Here is a 21,318-nt window from a genome sequence, read left to right on the forward strand (position 1 = left end):
CCTCTTATGTATACCGGGATAATATTGAACATCAAATTTTGCATTAATATCTTTAAAATTTTGACAGAACCGCCGGATACGAATTCATACTTAAGTCCTTTTTCATGCACTTTTGAATTTACAGCAAGCATTATTCCACCTTTTGCTCTACCGTAATTGCTGTCCCTTTCAGCATAATCCCAATAAATTGTGAAACCAGGAATATACTTTTCAGCCAGCTTAGTTTTATTTTGCGTGATATGCGTTTCAATTAAAAAGAATATATCAAAAATTTTTAGATATTCGAAAAATGTTGGAAATAATAATTTATTCTGCAATCCGTTGATGTTGTAAGCTGCTATTAGTAGTTTCTGTTTTTCCAATCTAGCACCGACTTCATGTTTGTTTGCAGCAGAAAGGGGTTTTATTAGTTTTTTGAATTAGTAGTTAATATTTCATACATCTCTTTAAAACTAGCCTTCTTCAAGTCTGGGCCGTAGAGCATTTTAAATATTTCCTCCGCAGGCTGGTTTCCACACATCAACTCGTTCTTACTATTCCATTGGAATCTTTTGTTGGATATAAGCATTTTGTCGTCCCGAACAGTGATTTTGTGCTTATTACTGTCTGCCAATATTAGTCTTCTTAAAGCTAGCATGGCTTTCTTATTTCTTTGTCTTCTGGGATTTAAATCTCTGTCTATAGATATAGATGTTCCGGCTAAGTTTTTTGTAGTAAGTAATACTTGGTTTACGACCGTTTCATTTTTAAATTCCGCTATAATTATGTACGTGTTATTTCTAATTATGTACGTGTTATTTCTATGTACGTGTTATTCTAATCTGTGCTGAAGATATTTTAGCTTTTATATTAAGGTTTTCTTCACACACTTTCAAAACAGAGTCCACTGGTGTCTTCTCAAAAACCAGGCCTTATAATACCAATTTCGTATTTTTAATCTGATGCTCTAGCCATCGTATATTGTTTTCATCTTCCTCTATTTTGTGTTTTAAACATCCTATTTCCTCTTTTAATTTTATGTTTTCGGATTTTAGTGTCCCGATTTCCTCGCATACATTATTTATGTCTGATTTGATGGATTCCAAATCCTTCTTAGTTAGAAGATTTTCAAGCTTTTCCTCCAACAAGGAGTTCATGGTAAGCTTCATCATTTCCATTAATTCACCAACTTCCATATTTCCAACTGGTTTTTTAGACATGTTCCTGTCCTCCGGCGAAGTCTCATTCAGCCTTCTTTTTGTTTGCTGGGAGATGTTTTCTTTACACGGTGTTCGTTGCATAGTAAGCTAGTATTAGTTTAACGGATTTCTTATAGTTGGGACACAAACCAAATTAAGAAATGCAGCCTTTCTTAACTGAGCTTATGATTAGTCCAACTAAGTGGCAACTTTATATAATTGTCAATTCGAACAGCTGATATATTTGTTTACAGTCTGCTGAATTCTCTCCGTGCCAAATATTATTATATTTTGTAATTTCGACCAGTTTTTCTTTGTGAAACTTACAATTTTTAAATCCGTAAATTCGCCTGTTGCACACAAAAATCAGCCCTCTCCATAACGTCCACTATCCCACTTCCGACGAACAACAGAATGATTCAAAAAGGCCCAAGGAATACGTCTCAGAAACCACGAAAAAATCACCAAAACACTGGAGCAGCCAACAAACGCTTCGTTCTTGTTTAGATATCTTCATAACCATAACCTTATATAGCTGTCATATAAACCGATCTTGGGTCTTGACTTCTTGAGCCTCTAGAGGGCGCAATTCTTATCCAATTTGAATGAATTTTTGCACGAAGTATTTCGTTATGAAATTATCCAACATTATCCAACAACTGTGCCAAGTATGGTTCAAATCGGTTCATAACCTGATATAGTTGTCATATAAACAGATCTGGGGACTTGACTTCTTGAACTTCTAGCAGAGCAAATCTTTTCTTATATCCTTTTTTTGCCTGAGAAGAGATGCCGGGAAAAGAACTCGACAAATGCGATCCATGGTGGAGGGTATATAAGATTCGGCCCGGCCGAACTTAGCACGCTTTTACTTGTTGAACATATGTTATGAGTCTATAGATTTCCTTTGTCTATGCTGCTACTCGCTTGGAGCGGCTTAGCGTTGAATAGCCATAAGTTAGTCTTTTTTAAATCAAACCAAATTGCCATATTAAACGATTCTCAGTGGTAAAGAACTAATTTGCCCGTCTTTATATTAGGTGCGGTGGCGACAGTTCTTAGTAAATAAACCATGTAGAATTTTAAAACATAAAAGTGTTGTCCAGCAGCACGTTGTTTGGACTTGTTTATGAAAAGAAGGCCTCACCTCTGTTTTGAGGTGAGGTGGTCCGCTAGATATAGGAGTAGAATAAAGATATCATATTCGCAGTCCACAACCCTATGCTTTAAATTTAACCCCATATTGTCATAATTGGTGTATACAGCCGTTTGGTGGTCGGCGCCTCACTCTGTCTGCCACTTGAGCACAAATTTGAATGACGTACTCCACTTAAAAATATCTATCAATCTATGGGAGATCACCCCATTGTTTTAATGGGGAGGTAAAGCACCACCTAGATTCTTGGACACAAAGTTTAATGTCATATTCGTCATCTGCTACCGAATGCCTTTAATTTGAGGCTCATCTAGCTAGGATCGAATTATATTCCCATTTGAGGGTGGGGCGACCCCCAATTACTTGGACGTCATTTCTTATGTCATATTCGTAGTCTATTTCCGAATACCTTTCATATTGATATTAACGCCCAATATGTTTGTTTGAGGCAGTTTTTGGGGTTGGACGACCCCTCGCATACTTCATCCCAATTTTTAATATCATATTCGTATTCTATGAGGCCACCGTAGCGCAGAGGTTAGCATGTCCGCCTATGACGCTGAACGCCTGGGTTCGAATCCTGGCGAGACCATCAGAAAAAAATTTGCAGCAATAGTTTTCCCCTCCTAATAGTGGCAACATTTGTGAGGTACTATGCCATGTAAAACTTCTCTCAAAAGAAGTGTCGCACTGCGGCACGCCGTCCGGACTCGGCTATAAAAAGGAGGCCCCTTATCATTGAGCTTAAACTTGAATCGGACTGCACTCATGGATATGTGAGAAGTTTGCCCCTGTTCCTTAGTGGAATGTTCATGGGCAAAATTTGCAATTTGCAATTCTTATTCTACTCCCCAATACCTTTCATTTGATACCCAATAGTCCCTATCGGTCCACTTTTGTTTTTAGGTGGTGTTTTTGAGGTAAGGGGGGAGGAGGGTCCGCCCCCTTCCAATATCAACAAACTAATAAGAACCTGGCCATTTTCGTAATCTACTCCCAAATGCCTTTTATTCGAGTCCCATATTGTCATTAACGTCCTATAAACCTATTTTATGGGGTTTTAGGGTCGGGGCGGCCCCACAGTCCAATTTTTAATATGAAATTCGTAGTCTACCCTTGAAAACCTTTCATTTGAATCCCATATTGTCCCGATCGGTTCACTTTAAGTTTGGGGTCGTACTTTAAGGGTAAGTGGGAGGATCCGCCCCCTACCAATATCAATAAACTATATAGCCTATTGCTCCTTCTGCACCACTCCCCACAATCTTTGAAAATTTGAAAGAAATCGGTTCAGCCGTCTCAGAGTCTATACGGAAAAAACAAATTTACAAACCCACAAACAAACAAACAAACATACAAACAAACAAAGAAACACAAATTCATATTTATATACATATTTAGATACAAAAAATTTGGTATCCAAATTTCGGATGGGGTACCTAGGGGGGCTGCCCCACCCAAGAACCTTCCAAACATATATTTAGGCCAATCGCGACAATATGGGACTCAAATGAAAGGTATTTGCGAGTAGAATACGAATGTGGGACCACCCTTCTGGGGGTCCACGCCTTCCCCAAAACAAACCCAAACAGGAATTATTTACGACCGTGGGAATATGGGGCTTAAATAAAAGGTATTTAAATGTAGAATATAAAATGTAGAATGTTTGGGGGGCCGCCACTCACCAAAAACCTCCCCCAAGGGGGACAAATTTACGACCATAGCAATATGGGGCTCAAATGAGAGCGCTTTGGGAGTAAAGCACGACTTTGATATGAATATTCGGGAAAAGTATCTATGGGGCCACACCACCCCCACAACACCACCCAAATAGTAAGTATTTTCTGATTATTGCTCAAATGAGAGGGTTTTTAAAGTGGAACACGAATCCGATATATATTTTTAAGGGCAACTCACTGAGTGGCCGCCCATCCCCCAAAACATCCTCCAAGCCGGTAATTTTTGCCGACTATGGCAAAATGGGTCTCAAATGAAAGGTAGGTTGGAGTAGACCACGTATCTGATATCAACATTAGGAGCCTACTGTCTAGCGGACGTCCCACCACCATAACAACCCCCAAATAGGATATATTTGCTCGCCAGACAATTTGGGTCCTAAAGAGAGTGGAGCTAAATATTCATAGTTTTTAGGGCCAATATCCCAAACCGGACATATTACTTGACTTTTGCAATAAAGAGTTAAAATGGCATCAGAAAACAAATTTGATATCCAATTTTGAGGGAAATGGCAATATGGGGTTCAAATAAATCATATATAGATATATGAGAATAGAGCACGTTGCTGATATATTTTCCGGGCTTAGTGTTTGGGGGACCACCCCAATCCCCAAAACACCCCTAAATCGGGCATATTTACCAACTATGTCAATGTGGAGCTTAAATGAAAGGTATTGGTGGTAGAGCAAGAATTGATACCCACTTTCGGGACCAATTTTCTAGGGGTCTATCTCTTTCCCAAAATACCTAACAAACAGCAATTTTTTACTGACCATCGCAAAATGGGGCTCAAATAAAGGTATTTGGGAGTAGAATACGAATTTTATATCCAAATGTAGGACCATGTATTTAGGGCATCACCCCTTCCCCAAAACACCCCCCAAAGGGAAAAAATGTTTAGACCATGCCAATATGTAGTTCAAATAAAAGGTATTTGAGATTAGAAATCGAATTTGATAATCTATTTTGGGGCCATGTGTTTGGGGGATGAGGCTGTAAACTCCTCTTAAGCCAATGGCAATATGGGGTTTAAATAAATGGTATTTGAGAGAAGAGTACGATGCTGATATTTTTTCAGGGCCAAGTGTCTGGCGGTCCACCTCTCCCCCGAAAACACCACTAAACCAGATATTGTGAGAATATCGGGCTGCAATAAAGTATTTAAGGAATGGATTACACCTTACATCTAAAATTAAATTCTTAGACCTATAAAGATCATGTGGAATTCAGATAAAGAACATGTGGAATTCAGATAAAAGCACTTATATTGTTAAACTGTTAGTCAAGCGATATACTATTTTCGTAGCATGATATTTCACTAAAAGCTTTTTAATTGTCGAAAATAAATATTCCAAGGAATTTTTTGTTCCATATAAAGTAAAAGAAGGCGCAGCGGAGCGGGCCCGGGTCAGCTAGTCTTATATATTTGCCGATCTTTGTCCTTTTGTCTCTTTGAGCCTCTAACAGCGCGATATCCAACCGATTTGACTGAAATGTTGCACGTGGTGTTTCGGTTTGTGTATAACAAAATATTGGTTTTTTAGTACCTTTATCTAAAATTAAACCGATCTGAAGAAAAAAAAACAAAAAGCTTGCGTGCTCGGCCGGGCCGGAACTTATATACACTCCACCATGGACCGCATTTGTCGAGCTTTTGCCACGGTATCTCTTTTTTGGCAAACAAAGGATAAAAGAAAAGAATTTCTATGTTATTGGAACAATATCAAGTAATGGTTCATTTTGGACCATAATTGAACTGAATATTGGAGACCATAGTAGAAGTTGTGTAAAATTTCAGCCAAATCTAGTAAGAATTGAGCACTTTAGGGGCTGAAGAAGTAAAACATGGAGATCGGTTTATAGGGGAGCTGCATTAGGCTTTAAACCGATTCATGCCATTTTCCACACGTATGTTGAAGGTCATAAGAGAAGCCGTTGTACAAAATTCCAGCTAAATTGGATATTAATTGCGCCCTTTAGTGGCAAAATTTCAGCCTAATCGGATAAGAATTGTGCCCTCTAGCGGCTCAAGAAGTCAAGATCCCAGATCGGTTTATATGGCAGCTATGTAAAAACGTGGATTGATATAGCCCATTTACGATCCCAACCGACCTACACTAACCTTCGAAAGTTAGGGTGCTTTCGACAGACGGACAGATATGGCTAGTTTGACTTAAAATGACATGACGATCAAAAATATGTATACTTTATGGGGTTTAAGACGAATATTTCGAGGAGTTACAAACAGAATGACGAAATTAGTATACCCCATCCTATGGTGGAGGGTATAAAAATAGCTGAACCGGGCCCGCTCCGATGCGCCTTCTTTTACTTTATGTGGAACAAAGTAAAATATAAGTGCCTTTATCCGAATCCCATTTGATGCTTACCGGTCTATAAATTCGATCGGAGGGTTAAAGGTCATGAACGTTTGGTTGTTGGCCTGTATCTAGTCCATTAGTAAAAGTCTTTATTTCAGCCATGATGTCCGATTCAGGGGTGTTTTCGGGGGTGAGGTGGATTCTTAGACTCTTGGCCCTGAAAAAATATCAATATCGAGATCCACTCCATTTAAGACCCAAAATTGTCATGGTAAGCAAACACGACATATTTGGGCGTTTTTATGCGGGTTGGGCGTCCCCTAGGCAGTTGGTCCCGAATGTTGATGTCAGATTCGGGGTCTACTCCCAAATACCTTTCAGTTGATTCCCATATTTCCATAGTCGGCAAGCATAACCAGGTTCAGGGGTGTTTTGGGAAATTGGGCGGCCGTACAGTGACTTGGCCCCGAACATATAATTCAGATTCGTGTTCTACTCTAAAATACTTCTTATTACAGCCCCATATACGAATGGTCAGCAAATTCTTAAGGGGGTCGGGTGGCCCCAAACACATTTTTTCCCGAATATTGATATCAGATTCGTGCTTTACTCGCAAAGTCTTTTCATTTGAGCCCCATATTGCTATTATAGTATATTTGTCCTCTTTTGGGGATTAGTCCCACATTTGGATATCAGATTCGTATTCTACACTTAAATGTCTTTTATTTGAGCCCCATATTGCCATGATCAGTAAATAAGTCCTGTTTTGGAGCGTTTTGTGGAAGGGGTGCACCTTCAGAAACTTGCCCATATTGCCAAGGCCGGTAAATATGTCCGATTAAGGGGTGTCTTGGGGGTTGGGGTGGTCCCCCAAACACTAAGTCCGACAATTGGAAATCAGATACGTTTTCTACTCTTAAATACCTTTCATTTGAGTCTCATAGTGGCATGATTGGTCTATATATATATACTAGCTGACCCGGGCCCGCTCCGATGCGCCTTCTTTTACTTTATATGGAACAAAAGTTTCCTTGGAATATTAATTTTCGACAATTAAGGAGCTTTTAGTGAAATACCATGCTACGAAAATAGTATATCGCTTGGCTAACAGTTTAACAGTATAAGTGCCTTTATCTGAAACCCATATGATCTTTATTGGTCTACGAATTTAAGTCTGGATGTAAAGTGTACTCCATTGTTAAAATATTAGATATTTCAGCCCGATATTCTCATGATATCTGATTTAGGGGTATTTTCGGGGGTGAGGTGGTCCCCCAGACACTTAGCCCTGAAAAAATATCAGCATCTCTTCTCTTCTTTCGAATATCATTTATATAAACTCCATATTGCCATTGGTTAAGGGGAGTTTACACGATGATGCGTCCCCAAACACATGGCTCCATTATAGGTTATCAAATTCGTTTTTTAATCTCAAATACCTTTCATTTGAGCCACATATTTGCATGGTCGAAAAATATTTTTTCTTTGGGGGTGTTATGGGGAAGGGGTGTTGCCCTAAATACATGGTCCTACATTTGGATATCAATCTCGTATTCTTCTCCCAAATACCTTTGTTTAAGCCCCATATAGCGATGGTCAGTAAAAAATTGTTGTTTGTGGGGTATTTTGGGAAAGGGTAGACCACCTGAAAATTGGTCCCGAAAGTGGGTATTAATTCTTGCTCAACCCCTCAATACCTTCCATTTAAGCTCCACAATGACATGGTCGGTAAGTATGCCCGATTTAGGGATGTTTTGGGGATTGGGGTGGTCTCCCAAACACTAAGTCCGGAAAATATATCAGCAACGTGCTTTATTCTCATATAACTATATATCAAAATTGGAAATCAAATTCGTTTTCTAATCTCATTTAATCTCCTTATTTAGAAGTCAGCAAATATGTTTTTTTTTGGGGTATTGGCCCTAAAAACTATAAATATTCAGTTCCACTCTCTTTAAGACCCAAATTGTCTTGGTGAGCAAATGCGTCCTATTTGGGGGTTGTTATGGTGGTGGGACGTTCCCTAGACAGTTGGTCCCTAATGTTGATATCAGATATGTGGTCTACTCCCAAAAACCTTTAATTTGAGCCCCATATTTCCATAGTCGGCAAATATGACCGGCAAGGGGGGTGTTTTGGGGGATGGGCGGCCACTCAGTGAGTTGACCTTGAAAATATATATCGGATTCGTGTTCTACTCTAAAAACCCTCTTATTTGAGCCTAATATTGCAATAGTTAGCAAAAACTTTTTATTTGGGTGGTGTTGTGGGGGTGGGGTGTCCCCATATACACTTCTCCCGAATCATGCAAAATTTCAGCCGAATCGGATAGGAATTGCGCTCTTTAGAAGCTCAAGAAGTCAAGTCCCCAGATCTGTTTATATGACAGCTATATCAGGTTATGAACCGATTTGAACCATACTTGGCACAGTTGTTGGATATCACAACAAAATACTTCGTGCAAAAATTCATTCAAATCGAGTAAGAATTGCGCCCTCTAAAAGCTCAAAGGTCAAGACCCAAGATCGGTTTATATGGCAGCTATATCAAGTTCTGGACCGACATGGCCCATTTACAATTAAATTTCAAGCGGCTAGCTTTACTCCTTCGGAAGTTAGCGTGCTTTCGGCAGACAGACGGACGGACAGACGGATGGACATAGCTAGATCGACATAAAATGTCGCGACGATCAAGAATATATATACTTTATGGATACGAATATTTCGAGTAGTTACAAACAGAATGACGAAATTAGTATACCCCTCATCCTATGGTGGAGGGTATAAAAACGGCTGAACAGATTACCTTGAAATTTTCACAGATTGTGTAGATTGGTCTGAAAGGACACATTGGCTATGTAATTTCATGATATCGGGAGGGGGGCCGACCCTCCCCCTAACCCCAAAAGTATTACCCAAAAATAAAAGTGGACCGATCGGGATAATATGGGATTCTAATGAAAGGTATTCAAGAGAAGAATTTCATAATAAAAGTAGGGTTCAAGTACATGGGGGGCCGCCCCAGCCCCAAAACCCCTTAAAATAGGTTTAGTTGACTATCATGACAATATAGGACTCAAATGAAAAGTATTCGGGAGTAGATTACGAATATTGTCAGGAAGAAGGATTAGGCTTTATAATTTATTGATAGCGGAAGGGCCGGACCCTCCACGTTTACCCCAAAAACACCACCCAATATCAAAAGTGGACCGATAAGGACAATATGGGTATCAAATGAAAAGTATGAGGGTGTATATAACGAATCTGTCCTACAAAATCATGTCGAAGTATAGAGATCACCCCACCCTCACAAAAACGCCCGAAATGGGCACATTCGCCAATCACAGATATATAATTTTTAGACATCGGATGGAGGCGGATCTTCCCCTTTACCGCAAAAATGCCACCCACATCCGAAAGTGGTCCGATGGGCACAATAAGGGTATCAAATGAAAGGTATTGGAAAGCAGAACACGAATATGGTATTAAAATTTGGATTCAAGTCCCAAACAATTCCTCTATGTTTATCTCTAAAAATTGAAATTTTTTAAAGTTCAACCTTAATATCAAAAATTTTCTGTTACTCAATAAAATTTTCTTAGAATGAAGTTCTGCGACAGAACTGACAACAGAAGTAAACTCTTCAATGTACAGATCAATTTCAGGGAGGAGGCCGTAAAACAATTTGGAAGAGTGACGTTAAGTTAGAGAGGGTAGTGATCTGAAAAACTGGGTAAACATGATGTCGAACAAATAGGACTTGGCAGGTCGGGTGTATTAAAACAACAGAGATAATGATTCCAGTAAGATGAACCATTTGGAAATGTTAAAATTTGTCAGAAATATAAACTGAACCTAACAAAATTTTTCTAGGGACGCCATTTATAGTAACATGAATAGAAATACAATAAATAAACTAGGGAAAGGAAACCCTGAGATGACTTTCTTTTTGAATTTGAAATGTTGCCTTAGTAATATGGCCACACCTTGGGCGCTGTTATCCCTTTGAATCTGACAGCCTTCAAAACTTATATTACCTCCAGGTCTCAAATTAGTTTCCTGTAGGAAAGAAAGCAATGTCAAAATCATACGTTTTAATTAAATTGTATAATACAAATCTACGCCCATATGAAATAAGTGACCTGACATCAAATGTTAAGGTTCAGCAGAATACGGACCATAAATTGATTAACTTCACGAAAGAGGCATACACATCGCTGTATAGCCTCTTACTTTGAAATGGTTTAAAACTCCTTTATAAAATTGACAATTTTAACCTCCAGGGAAATCACTTTAGGAGGGCAAAGTTCGTAAGCAATTTTCAACAATTCTTCCATGATTTTCGGTTTGGTAGAAACTTGAGTGTGACCAGATGTACCTTTCCGAGACGCATCGGAACAAAATACTTTTGGGAAAAGAGTAAAAGATACCCTTTGATGTAATATATGTCTTTGCGCCTTCAATTCAATTACTGATTTTCCGGTTGCGGTGTTACCAAAAAAAAAGCCCTATGTCAATGTTGGTTTTCTTGGAGTATGGAGTGGAAAATTTAGAGACACTATGCACTGTCTCAGGGACTAGGTTAGGATAGGTTGAAAAGAGGGTGCAGATGTTATTCCGCCTCACGGCACTGTGGATATACACCTAACCCAGTGACGTTGTGCGCTCTAAAAACTATAAAGTAACCTCTAACAAGTAAAAGCGTGCTAAGTTCGGCCGGGCCGAATCTTATATACCCTCCACCATGGATCGCATTTGTCGAGAACTTTTCCCGGCATCTCTTCTTAGGCAAAAAAAAGGATTTAAGAACAGATTTGCTCTGCTATTAGAGCGATATCAAGATATGGTCCGGTTTGGACCACAATTAAATTATGTGTTAGAGACCTGTGTAAGATGTCAGCCAATTCGAATAAGAATTGCGCCCTTTGGGGGCTCAAGAAGTAAAATAGAGAAATCGATTTATATGGGAGCTGTATCGGGCTATAGACAGATTCAGACCATAATAAACACGTATGTTGATGGTCATGAGAGAATCCGTCGTACAAAATTTCATGCAAATCGGATAATAATTGCGACCTCTAGAGGCTCAAGAAGTCAAGATCCGAGATCGGTTTATATGGCAGCTATATCAGGTTATGAACCGATTTGAACCTTATTTGATACAGTTGTTGAAAATAAGAATAAAATACGTCTTGCAAAATTTCAGCCAAATCGGATAGGAATTGCGCCCTCTATAAGCTCAAGAAGTCAAGTCACCAGATCTGTTTATATGACAACTATGTCAGGTTATGAACCGATTTGAACCATATTTGGCACAGTTGTTGGATATCATAACAAAATACTTCGTGCAAAAATTCATTCAAATCGGATAAGAATTGCGCCCTCTAGAGGCTCAAGAAGTCAAGACCCAAGATCGGTTTATATGACAGCTATATCAGGTTATGAACCGATTTAAACCATACTTGGCACAGTTGTTGGATATCATAACAAAACACGTCGTGCGAAATTTCATCTCAATCAGAAATTACATCTCAATTGCGCCCTCTAGAGGCTCAAGAAGTCAAGACCCAAGATCGGTTTATATGACAGTTATATCAGGTTATGAACCGATTTAAACCATACTTGGCACTTGGATATCATAACAAAACACGTCGTGCAAAATTTCAGCCAAATCGGATAAGAATTGCGCACTCTAGAGGCTCAAGAAGTCAAGACCCAAGATTGGTTTATATTGCAGCTATATCAGGTTATGGACCGATTTGAACCATGCTTGGCACAGTTGTTGGATATCATAACAAAACAAGTCGTGCAAAATTTCATTTCAATCGGATAAGAATTGCGCATTCCAGAGGCTCAAGACGGACAGACGGACGGACATCGACTTACAATGTCATGACGATCAAGAATATATATTTACTTTATGGTGTCTCAGACGAATATTTCGAGTAGTTACAAACAGAATGACGAAATTAGTATACCCCCCATCCTATGGTGGAGGGTATAAAAAAAAATTCAAAGTTACGAATTCCGTGATACTTCCAGCATCCTTAATTGTTTTCAATACCACTCCCCTAAATTAGTTCATGTCTGGTATTGTATCTCCACCTAAGTGCTGGTATCTGTTAAACGCAAAAACCGAGCAATGACAATGAATATGTTCTAACGTCTCATCATCTTCCCTTCAAGTCATAGCATACACATACTATCACTTGCCGCACCGATTTTACATAATACCAATAGCTATACTGACCTCCTTCTTGTTTCCTTTCAGTAACAGCCTCGTCCTCTCATTATCTGGATCCCCCCATAGGATTTTCGCCGTCCTACCGACCTTTTCGCTGTTCCACAATGTTGCATGCGCATTCGTCGCCCACTCCCTTTACTCGAACTGCGTCGACCCGAAAGGCTTCCGGTTAACAAAGTTTATTGACGGCAGTCCTCTGGCTTTCACTGCCAAATCGTCTACCCTTTCATTTTCTCTTACTCCGTTATGGCCCGGCAACCAAACGATACGGATTTTCCCATCCTCAGAGAAGGCGTTAATGTCCTTTTTACACAGCAAGACTGTTCGTGACCTTGCCGTCCTGGTTGTTATTGCCCTTATGTCAATTTCAATGTCTGTAAAGATGTTCACACTTGACGTTCTCGCCCGGATCTCCGTCTGCAGGACCGTTTTTTGGTCAGCCAGTCTAAACAAAATCTCAGTCCCTCGGTTCTCAATGTAGACCCTGTCCTACAGCTTTAAACCATACGTGTAACATGATCTTCCAGATGGCAATACTAGTGTTCCGTCAATCCGAGACTGTGCCGATGGCAGCAGTGCCTCGCACTCGACTTCAAGGTTCATCTCAGGTATCCAATCGGAAACCACTTCCCTTTCTTCCAGGTTTCCTATCGTCGCCTCGATTATACCGCGATGGTATGAGTCCTCAATCTATTCTCCCATCGCCATAAGTCTTATAGCAGCAGTGGCTGCCTCACACTTAATCTGAATGTCAATGGGTCGGATATCTAGAATAGTCTGCAGTGCCCTAGTGGGTGTGGTCCTCATCGCTCCGCCTATGCCAAGACAACATGTTCTCTGAACCTGTTGTATGGTCCTTATGTTTCACCTTTTCTGCATAGCAGTCCACCAAACTAATGAGGCGTAATTAGGTATTGGTCTAATCACGCTCCTGTAGAGCCAGTGGACTATCCTCGGATTCTGGCACCATTTCGAGCCTACGACCCGTCTACATAGTGCCCAACATCTGTGAGCCTTCTCAGTACGCTCCTGAATGTGACACTTTTACTTCAGTCTCCTGTCCAAGATCACATCTAAGTATTTGACCATCTGACAAGGTGAAATCGAATCACCTTATTGAGGAAACGTGGTGCGTTTAATTGGCTAACCTTCGTCTTCCTCATGAACAGGCATATTTCAGTCTTCTCTGGGTTAACATTGAGACCTCTGGGGCTAGCCCAGTCATATGGCATATGCAAGACTCTTTCGGCCCTTCTGCATAGCTCGTTCGGATCTTTATCCCTTGGAAGTATTATATCATCGTCTGCATAGCAGACGGGTTCAAATCCCTCCTCAGTCAGCATCCTTAATAGGTCATATGCACCCATAGGAGTGGCGTGCCTTGTGCCACTTTCTCCCTTATATTTATGCCATGGGACAGACAATTTATCCTGTCCCTTAGCACATGGTTTATCCAGTCTCTATGGATCGGGTCCAACCGGTACTGGTCTATGGATTGGATCAGTGTGTCGCTCCGCACATTATCTCTTTAAAAAGTCGGTAATGGTTCCATCGTCGGATCCCTGTTCGTTATTCGGTATTGGGTTTCCATTCCCTGTACTGCCTGATGTTTTAATATTAGTATCTTTGGCTATCTTATTCTTCCAAATCTTAAGTAAATGGGCTTCTTGTTTGGAAGTAGGTGATGGTACCATCATCGGCAGCTCATCATTTGCATGGGTGGACCCTACACAGAGGTCCACAAATGTTCGAAAAACCGATCTATTAACCAGATGCTCCACTTGGGACCGATGATCTTGTAGAATCCTACCGAATGCACTGCCGATATTGATGAGTGCATAAGTCACCTCATCTCTGTTTTGCTTCCTTGCTCCTTACCATTCTCAGCGACCATCTTCCCATTCCTTGATGGCTGTGAACCCGAAAGTCACAGACCTCCATGACGACTCAGGGGCCGTGCGAGCCTCCTTCGTTCCTGTTCCGACTTTGTCTACCTCTGCAGGACACTGTCTGGAGTCTCCATTGCGGAATGGCTGGCTTGGTTTCCCTAGAGTACTTGAAAGCGGGGGGCTCTTTTTCTTCTTCAGCATTTAAGCAGTATTATGCTCTTCAGGAGATCTGATTCCTGCGCTTTCCCCCGATTGCTCTGCAGGTACATGCTCCTCTGTCTCCTTCGTTATTCCCCGGATCACTTTCTCGGTCTGCTTGTGAGCTTAGCAAAGCCATTGCTCACTTCTGCCGTCAACCCGATGCCCTCTTCTCTCGATTCGGCTGCGATGACTGTTTCATTGACACCGTCGCTGTCTGATTCCAAGTCAGAAACACCACCTTTACTTAAAGGCTGAAAACGAACTATACATCACTCTGGTTTATCCGTCTCTTCCTCATTAATAAGTCTGGCGACTAGTTGTATCAGGGACTAAGATATCTATTTTATATCTTCATTGCCGTGTCATACAAAAGGTCACGCAGAACGATGGTTTGTCGTGTTAACTTTTTTGGTGTATAAGAGTATACATGTAATTTTTTTCGCGTAATAGGCACATTTGCTCAGTGTGTATTTTGAGATCCTGCAAATAAAGTTTACTCGTGTGTCTACTCTTGTTGACAATCTTTAATACAATTTGCCGAGGCTTAAAGTATTTAGTTAAGGAAGGGCAAAAGTCGCAGACATTTTACTATCTACCATCTTATAATTAATATTGCAATGTGCCACTTCCAATGAAATCTTGACATTTTCTAATACAATCTTACTCAGAACGACGTACGACCATCATTTGTGTTGTTTACAGGGACTTGAAAAAAATGTATTTGGGAAAAAAATGGAATTAACTCGTGCTATCATTTTCACAACTTTCGACGTGGATTATCACGACAACCATACATTGATTAGGTTAAGTTGAAAAGAGGGTGTAAATATCAATTCCCCCCATGTCACTATGGACATACACCTAAGCCAGTAATCGGCTTTTTAGAGCGCACAACAGCTCTAAAAAGTATAAAAGGAATTCCGTGCTATTTACAAAATCCTTAATTGTTTTCAATACCACTCCCCTAAGTTGGTTCTTGTCTGGTATTGTGTCTCCACCTAAGTGCCGGTATCTGTTAGACGCGAAAGCCGGACAATGACAAAGGAAATGCTGCAACGTCTCATCGTCTTCCCCGCATGCCTTACATATGCTATCTCTTGCCGCACCGATTTCACATAAGTGAGCTCGTAGTACTATGTGTCCCGTTATGATACCATTAGCTATATCGACCTCCTTCTTACTTCCTTTCAGCAATAACCTCGTCTTCTCTCGATCTGCATCCCCCCATAGGATTTTCGCCGTCCTACCGACCGTTTCGCTATTCCACAATGTTGCATGCCCATTCGTCGCCCACTCCCTTAGCTCGGACTGCGTCGACTCGAAAGGCTTCGGGTTAACCAAGTTTATTGACGGCAGTCCTCTGGCCTTCACCGCCAAGTCGTCTGCCCTTTCATTTCCCCTTACTCCGTTATGGCCCGGCACCCAAACGATGCGGATTTTGCCATCCTCAGAGAAGGCGTTAATCTCCTTTTTACACTGCAAGACTGTTCGTAACCTTAACGTCATCGTAATTATTGCCCTTATGGCAATTTGACTGTCGGTAAAGATGTTCATACTCGACGTCCTCGCGTTAGCACCACACCACTTCACGCATTCCCTGGTCGCCCGGATCTCCGCCTACAGGAACGTATTATGTCCAGGCAGTCTATAACAGATCTCAGCCCCTGGGTTCTCAATGAAGGCGCAGGCGCACTCTGTCCTCTAGCTTTGAGGACATATCTTCATGCATTGATTAAGTTAAATTATTGTATGGTGACGATGCACCTTCCATAGCACTGTGAAAAACTGATTTAATGAATTCAATTATGGCCGAGGCTCGTTCGAAGACGAATTCCGTGAAGGTCGTCCAAAAACCTTGGTAATTTCTCCCACAAGTATACATTCGGTATTGCATGAACATTCGTCCGTAAAAAGTTTTGATCTCGTTGGATCCCTCACAAATTGAAAATCATTCAAAAAAGGCTCGTGTCGATTGGTACAAAGAAATACTGAACAAATACGATCGCGGTGCTTCAACCGTGTGGGTCTTCGAAGACGAGTTAAATCCAATAAAAGTTGTTCGTGGAAGAAGTACTTGGCGACTGTACTGTTTGAGCAACATAGGACGGTTAATCTGAGTGGTACATCACAAATTGTTTTCCGGAAGTTTTCGGAGAAATTCGAAAAACGAATCATTGTTCCCCATAACAGTGGGAGATCTCACACATCGACTCAAACCGGAGTCATTTTATTGACCGGCCAAGAAGTCGAATTGATGGGTCATCCGCTGTACAGACTTGGTATTTACTTTCACGTTTCCCTCAAAATAAAAATTGCTTTTACCACGTAAAAAAAGCGAAAACTTATGCCTTGTACTTAAAAATATCTTTGATTTTAATTAAGAAATAAAACTGTAACTGTAAAAGTTTGTTTTATTGAATAATGTAAATATTGGGTTGCCCAAAAAGTAATTGCGGATTTTTCGTATAGTCGGCTTTGACAAATTTTTCCACAGCTTGTGACTCTGTAATTGCATTCTTTCTTCAATCAGTTATCAGCTGCTACTTTTAGCTTGCTTTAGAAAAAAGTGTAATAAAGGTATATTTGATTAAAGTTCCCCAACCCAATATGTATCGTATTTTATATATTCTTATTTATTTAAATGGTTTTTATAATATTATTATGAGGCGTTCAGACTTCACTAAAACGAATAGTTTCATCTTCACAATTTAAAAGGGCAATACCCACAATTTAAAAGGGCATTTCCCCAAAACTATCTATTTAGCCATGTGAAGCCAAATAAATGCCAACATTGTTCTTAAAAGTACGTTTACCTTGCTCACTAAAACGTTTATATGGCTCTTTCGTCATTTAAGTGCTAAAACTTGCGTTGTTTTATCATACAAAAATACAATAATTCCGATTTGTGCTGAATTTATTTTAAAACCTCGCATAAATCCGATTCAAAGCTAATTTATCTATAAAAGTACCGAAAAATGCAACTGTCGACAAGAATTGTGTGTGGATGTGTGTGCTATGCACTTATACTTATACTTACTTATACATGTAAATGTGTATGAATATAAATGAATAAATGTATGAGAAACTGTTTGCATATACATTTGATATTGTTTCCTGTATTTAAATAAAAATGCAATTTGTTTAAATAAAAATATATTGTTTCTTGTGATTTAACAAAAAAGTATAATATTTCATGTTTTATTAAAATTAACATTTAATAACATATAACAAAAACGTTTGACGTATACTAGGTATGTTATGGTTAAAGTGAATAATAGGAAAATTATATTCCGGTACTTGAATTGTACTTACTAAGGAACACTTATGTTTAATAAAATAAAACTAATACCTGTCTTAAAACTAATAACATTAAATACATTTGTTGAACAAAAAGGACTGGAGTGTACTAAGTACGTTGTGATTGACTAAATTAATGCACTTCTTGTACTTTAATTATGTACTAATTTTTTTTCCGTAAAAACATTTAATAGATTTGGTATTTTCAATGACTTGATCAACCCCTACCCTGTGAGGCGGAAAGTAATTGATTTTTGTTTTAAAAGCCTTTTTTATGCATTAAAATAAACATATTTTTAAAAAGCTGTTAATTAGATTTTTTTTCTGTCTCATTTTATTTTGAAGCCATGATTTAAGTTGTTGAGGGCTTCGATGGCGTAGTGAACCATATTTATTTATTGCCGACTGGCATGCTTTTAATGACGGCAGCTTTTCTATAAAGGTAATTTCTCCCAATTCCTCCTCCATCTCGTGAAAAGTCCAACGTGTTCGTTTTGTTTTTCCGTAGGGTGAGGCTTAGTAAAATAAAACACAAAAATAAAATAATTAATACAGAAATAAATAAAAAAAAGAGAACGTAATTTTGTAAAATATATTTAACATAATTATATAGTAAATACGATACTAATTTTTTAATTAAATTTAGTTTCAAATTGACAATCGGCAGATATATTTTAAGCTGCTAATGGGCAATTTTACATTAACATGAAAGGCATAAAGCCGCAAGAATTTGTGGTTGAGCAAGTTATTTACAACTTATATTATATATAAAAATTAATTTGTGTTTGTTTGTAGGTTTGTTTGTTTGTATGTTTGTGTGTTCGTTATAGACTCAGAAACGGCTGAATCGATTTTCTTGAAATTTTCACAGATCGTGCATAATAACCCCGTGGTGAAAATAGGGTACTACATTTTTCGATATTTGAAGGGGAAGCGGACCCTCCCCCTTAGCCAAATTTTCAGAAACGCCAGATTTCGGAGATGCGTGGTGCTATTTTAGCGAAATTTTGTGTGATCTCATATAGTACCCTAAAAATAAAAATTTGGTATTCAAATTTCGGATGGGGTACCTAGAGGGGCTGCCCCACTCTTAAACCTACCAAACATATATTTACACCAATCACAACAATATGGGACTCAAATGAAAGGTAATTAGGATAAGAAAACGTATCTGATATCCAATAGTCGGACCAAGCGCTAGGGGGACCACCCCAAGCCCCAAAACACCCCTGAATCGGACATATTTACCGACCATGGCAATATGGGACTCAAATGAAAGGTATTTGCGAGTAGAATACGAATCTGATATCCAAATGAGGGATCACATTTCTGGGGGTCCACCCCTTCCCCAAAACACACACCAAACTGGACTTATTTACTGACCATGGGGCTTAAATAAATAAAAGGTATTTGAATGTAGAATACGAATCTTATATCCAAATATGGGACCATGTGTTTGGGGGGCCACCTCTCACCAAAAACATGCCCCAAAGGGGAAAATGTATGACCCTAGCAATATGGGGCTCAAATGAAAGTTCTTTGGGAGTAAAGCACGAATTTAATATCAATATTCGGGAAAAGTGTCTGTGGGGCCACGCCACCACCACAACACCACCCAAATAGCAAGTATTTTCTGACTATTGCAATATGAGGCTCAAATAAGAGGGTTTTTAAAGTGGAACACGAATTTGCCATTTGAGGGCAATGGCATTATGGGGTTCAAATAAATGATATATAGATATATGAGAATAGAGCAATTAGCTGATATATTTTCCGAGCTGAGTGTTTGGGGGACCACCCCAATCCCCAAAACACCCCTTAGTCGGGCATATTTGCCGACCATGTCAATGTAGAGCTTAAATGAAAGATATTGGGGGGTAGAGCAACAATTGATACCCACTTTCTGGACCAACTTTCTGGGGGTCTACCCCTTTCCCAAAATACCCCACAAACACCAATTTTTTACTGGCCATTGCAATATGGGGCTCAAATAAAGGTATTTGGGAGTAGAATACGAATTGGATATCCATATGTAGGACTATGTATTTAAGGCATCACCCCTTTCCCAAAACACCCCCAAAGTGAAAAATTTTTCGACCATGCCAATATGTAGCTCAAATAAAACGTATTTGAGATTAGAAAACGAATTTGATAACCTATTTTGGGGCCATGTGTTTGGGAGACACCTCATCCTGTAAACTCCTCTTAAACCAATGACAATATGGGGTTTAAATAAATGGTATTTGAGAGAAGAGCACGATGCTGATATTTTTTCAGGGCCAAGTATCTGGGGGACAACCTCTCCCCCGAAAACACCACTAAATCAGACATCATGACAATATCGGGCTGAAATGAAGTATTTTAAGAATGGAGTACACCTTACATCCAAACTTAAATTCGTAGACCAATAAAGATCATATGGGATTCAGATAAAGGCACTTATATTGTTAAACTCTTAGTCAAGTTAGCATGGTATTTCACTAAACGATCTTCGAAAATAAATACTTCAAGGAAACTTTTGTTCCATATAAAGTAAAAGAAGGCGCAGCGGAGCGGGCCCGGGTCAGCTAGTTATTATATAAAACTTACTGTTTCTTTTACGTTTTGTTGGTTGTGTTTTATTTTCTTCCTCATATTCTGATTCCAAATTATTGTCCATAGCTCCACCTTCAACATCTTCCCTTTCGTCATTATTTTCTCCATCGCCGTCGTCACCGCTGTCTTCACCACTGTCTCCATCATCTACTTGGTCTTCATCACCTTCGTCGTCGTCCTCATCATCTTGTTGTTCGTCGTACCCTGCTGCTGATTCTAGAAGCTTTGAAACTGTTGTGATTTCCGCCACTGGCACTGGAAGTCGATAATGGTTCTTGTGGATGTCTTTGTGGTGACCAAGAAAGTTGGCGAGGGTGTCCACTGAAGCTTCCCCAATATTTAAAATTGATGTGTAAGTTGCTATATGCTTCCTAAGCATAGTACCTCTTAACGTTTTAGGCATTTCTGCACCACACTCAATTGAAAATTGTCTCATCAATGGACAAGCTCGATAATATTTTTTATCCAAATTAGATTTGACTTTTCGAGAAAATATGTAAGGGTTTTTCTTTATTCCAGCTTTTTTGCGATACTTTAATATGGTGTCTATGGCATTTTGACATAATTCGTCCAGCAAAATGCTTACACCTCTATCCAGTTTTCCAGTTAAACTTACTCTTACGAATCGCTTAGCATAATCCATTGATTCTTTTGACATATTTTTAGCTAAGTCTTCCGACATGTTATCAGTAATTCGACTT

General features: G+C 39.4%; 1 protein-coding gene across 1 annotated transcript; it reads right to left on the reverse strand.

Annotated features, from left to right (window-relative positions):
- Positions 1–18,056: 18,056 nt before the first annotated feature.
- Positions 18,057–21,107, reverse strand: LOC131994124 (uncharacterized). The gene is made up of 2 exons (XM_059360446.1): positions 20,612–21,107; positions 18,057–18,537 (listed from the first exon to the last, which is right to left on the reverse strand). Exons 1-2 carry the CDS (start codon positions 21,051–21,053, stop codon positions 18,302–18,304), a joined length of 678 nt encoding a protein of 225 aa, XP_059216429.1. The 5' UTR covers positions 21,054–21,107; the 3' UTR covers positions 18,057–18,301.
- Positions 21,108–21,318: the final 211 nt, after the last annotated feature.

Source organism: Stomoxys calcitrans, chromosome 1, assembly GCF_963082655.1.
Source record: "Stomoxys calcitrans chromosome 1, idStoCalc2.1, whole genome shotgun sequence".
NCBI classification, from domain to species: Eukaryota; Metazoa; Arthropoda; class Insecta; order Diptera; family Muscidae; genus Stomoxys; species Stomoxys calcitrans.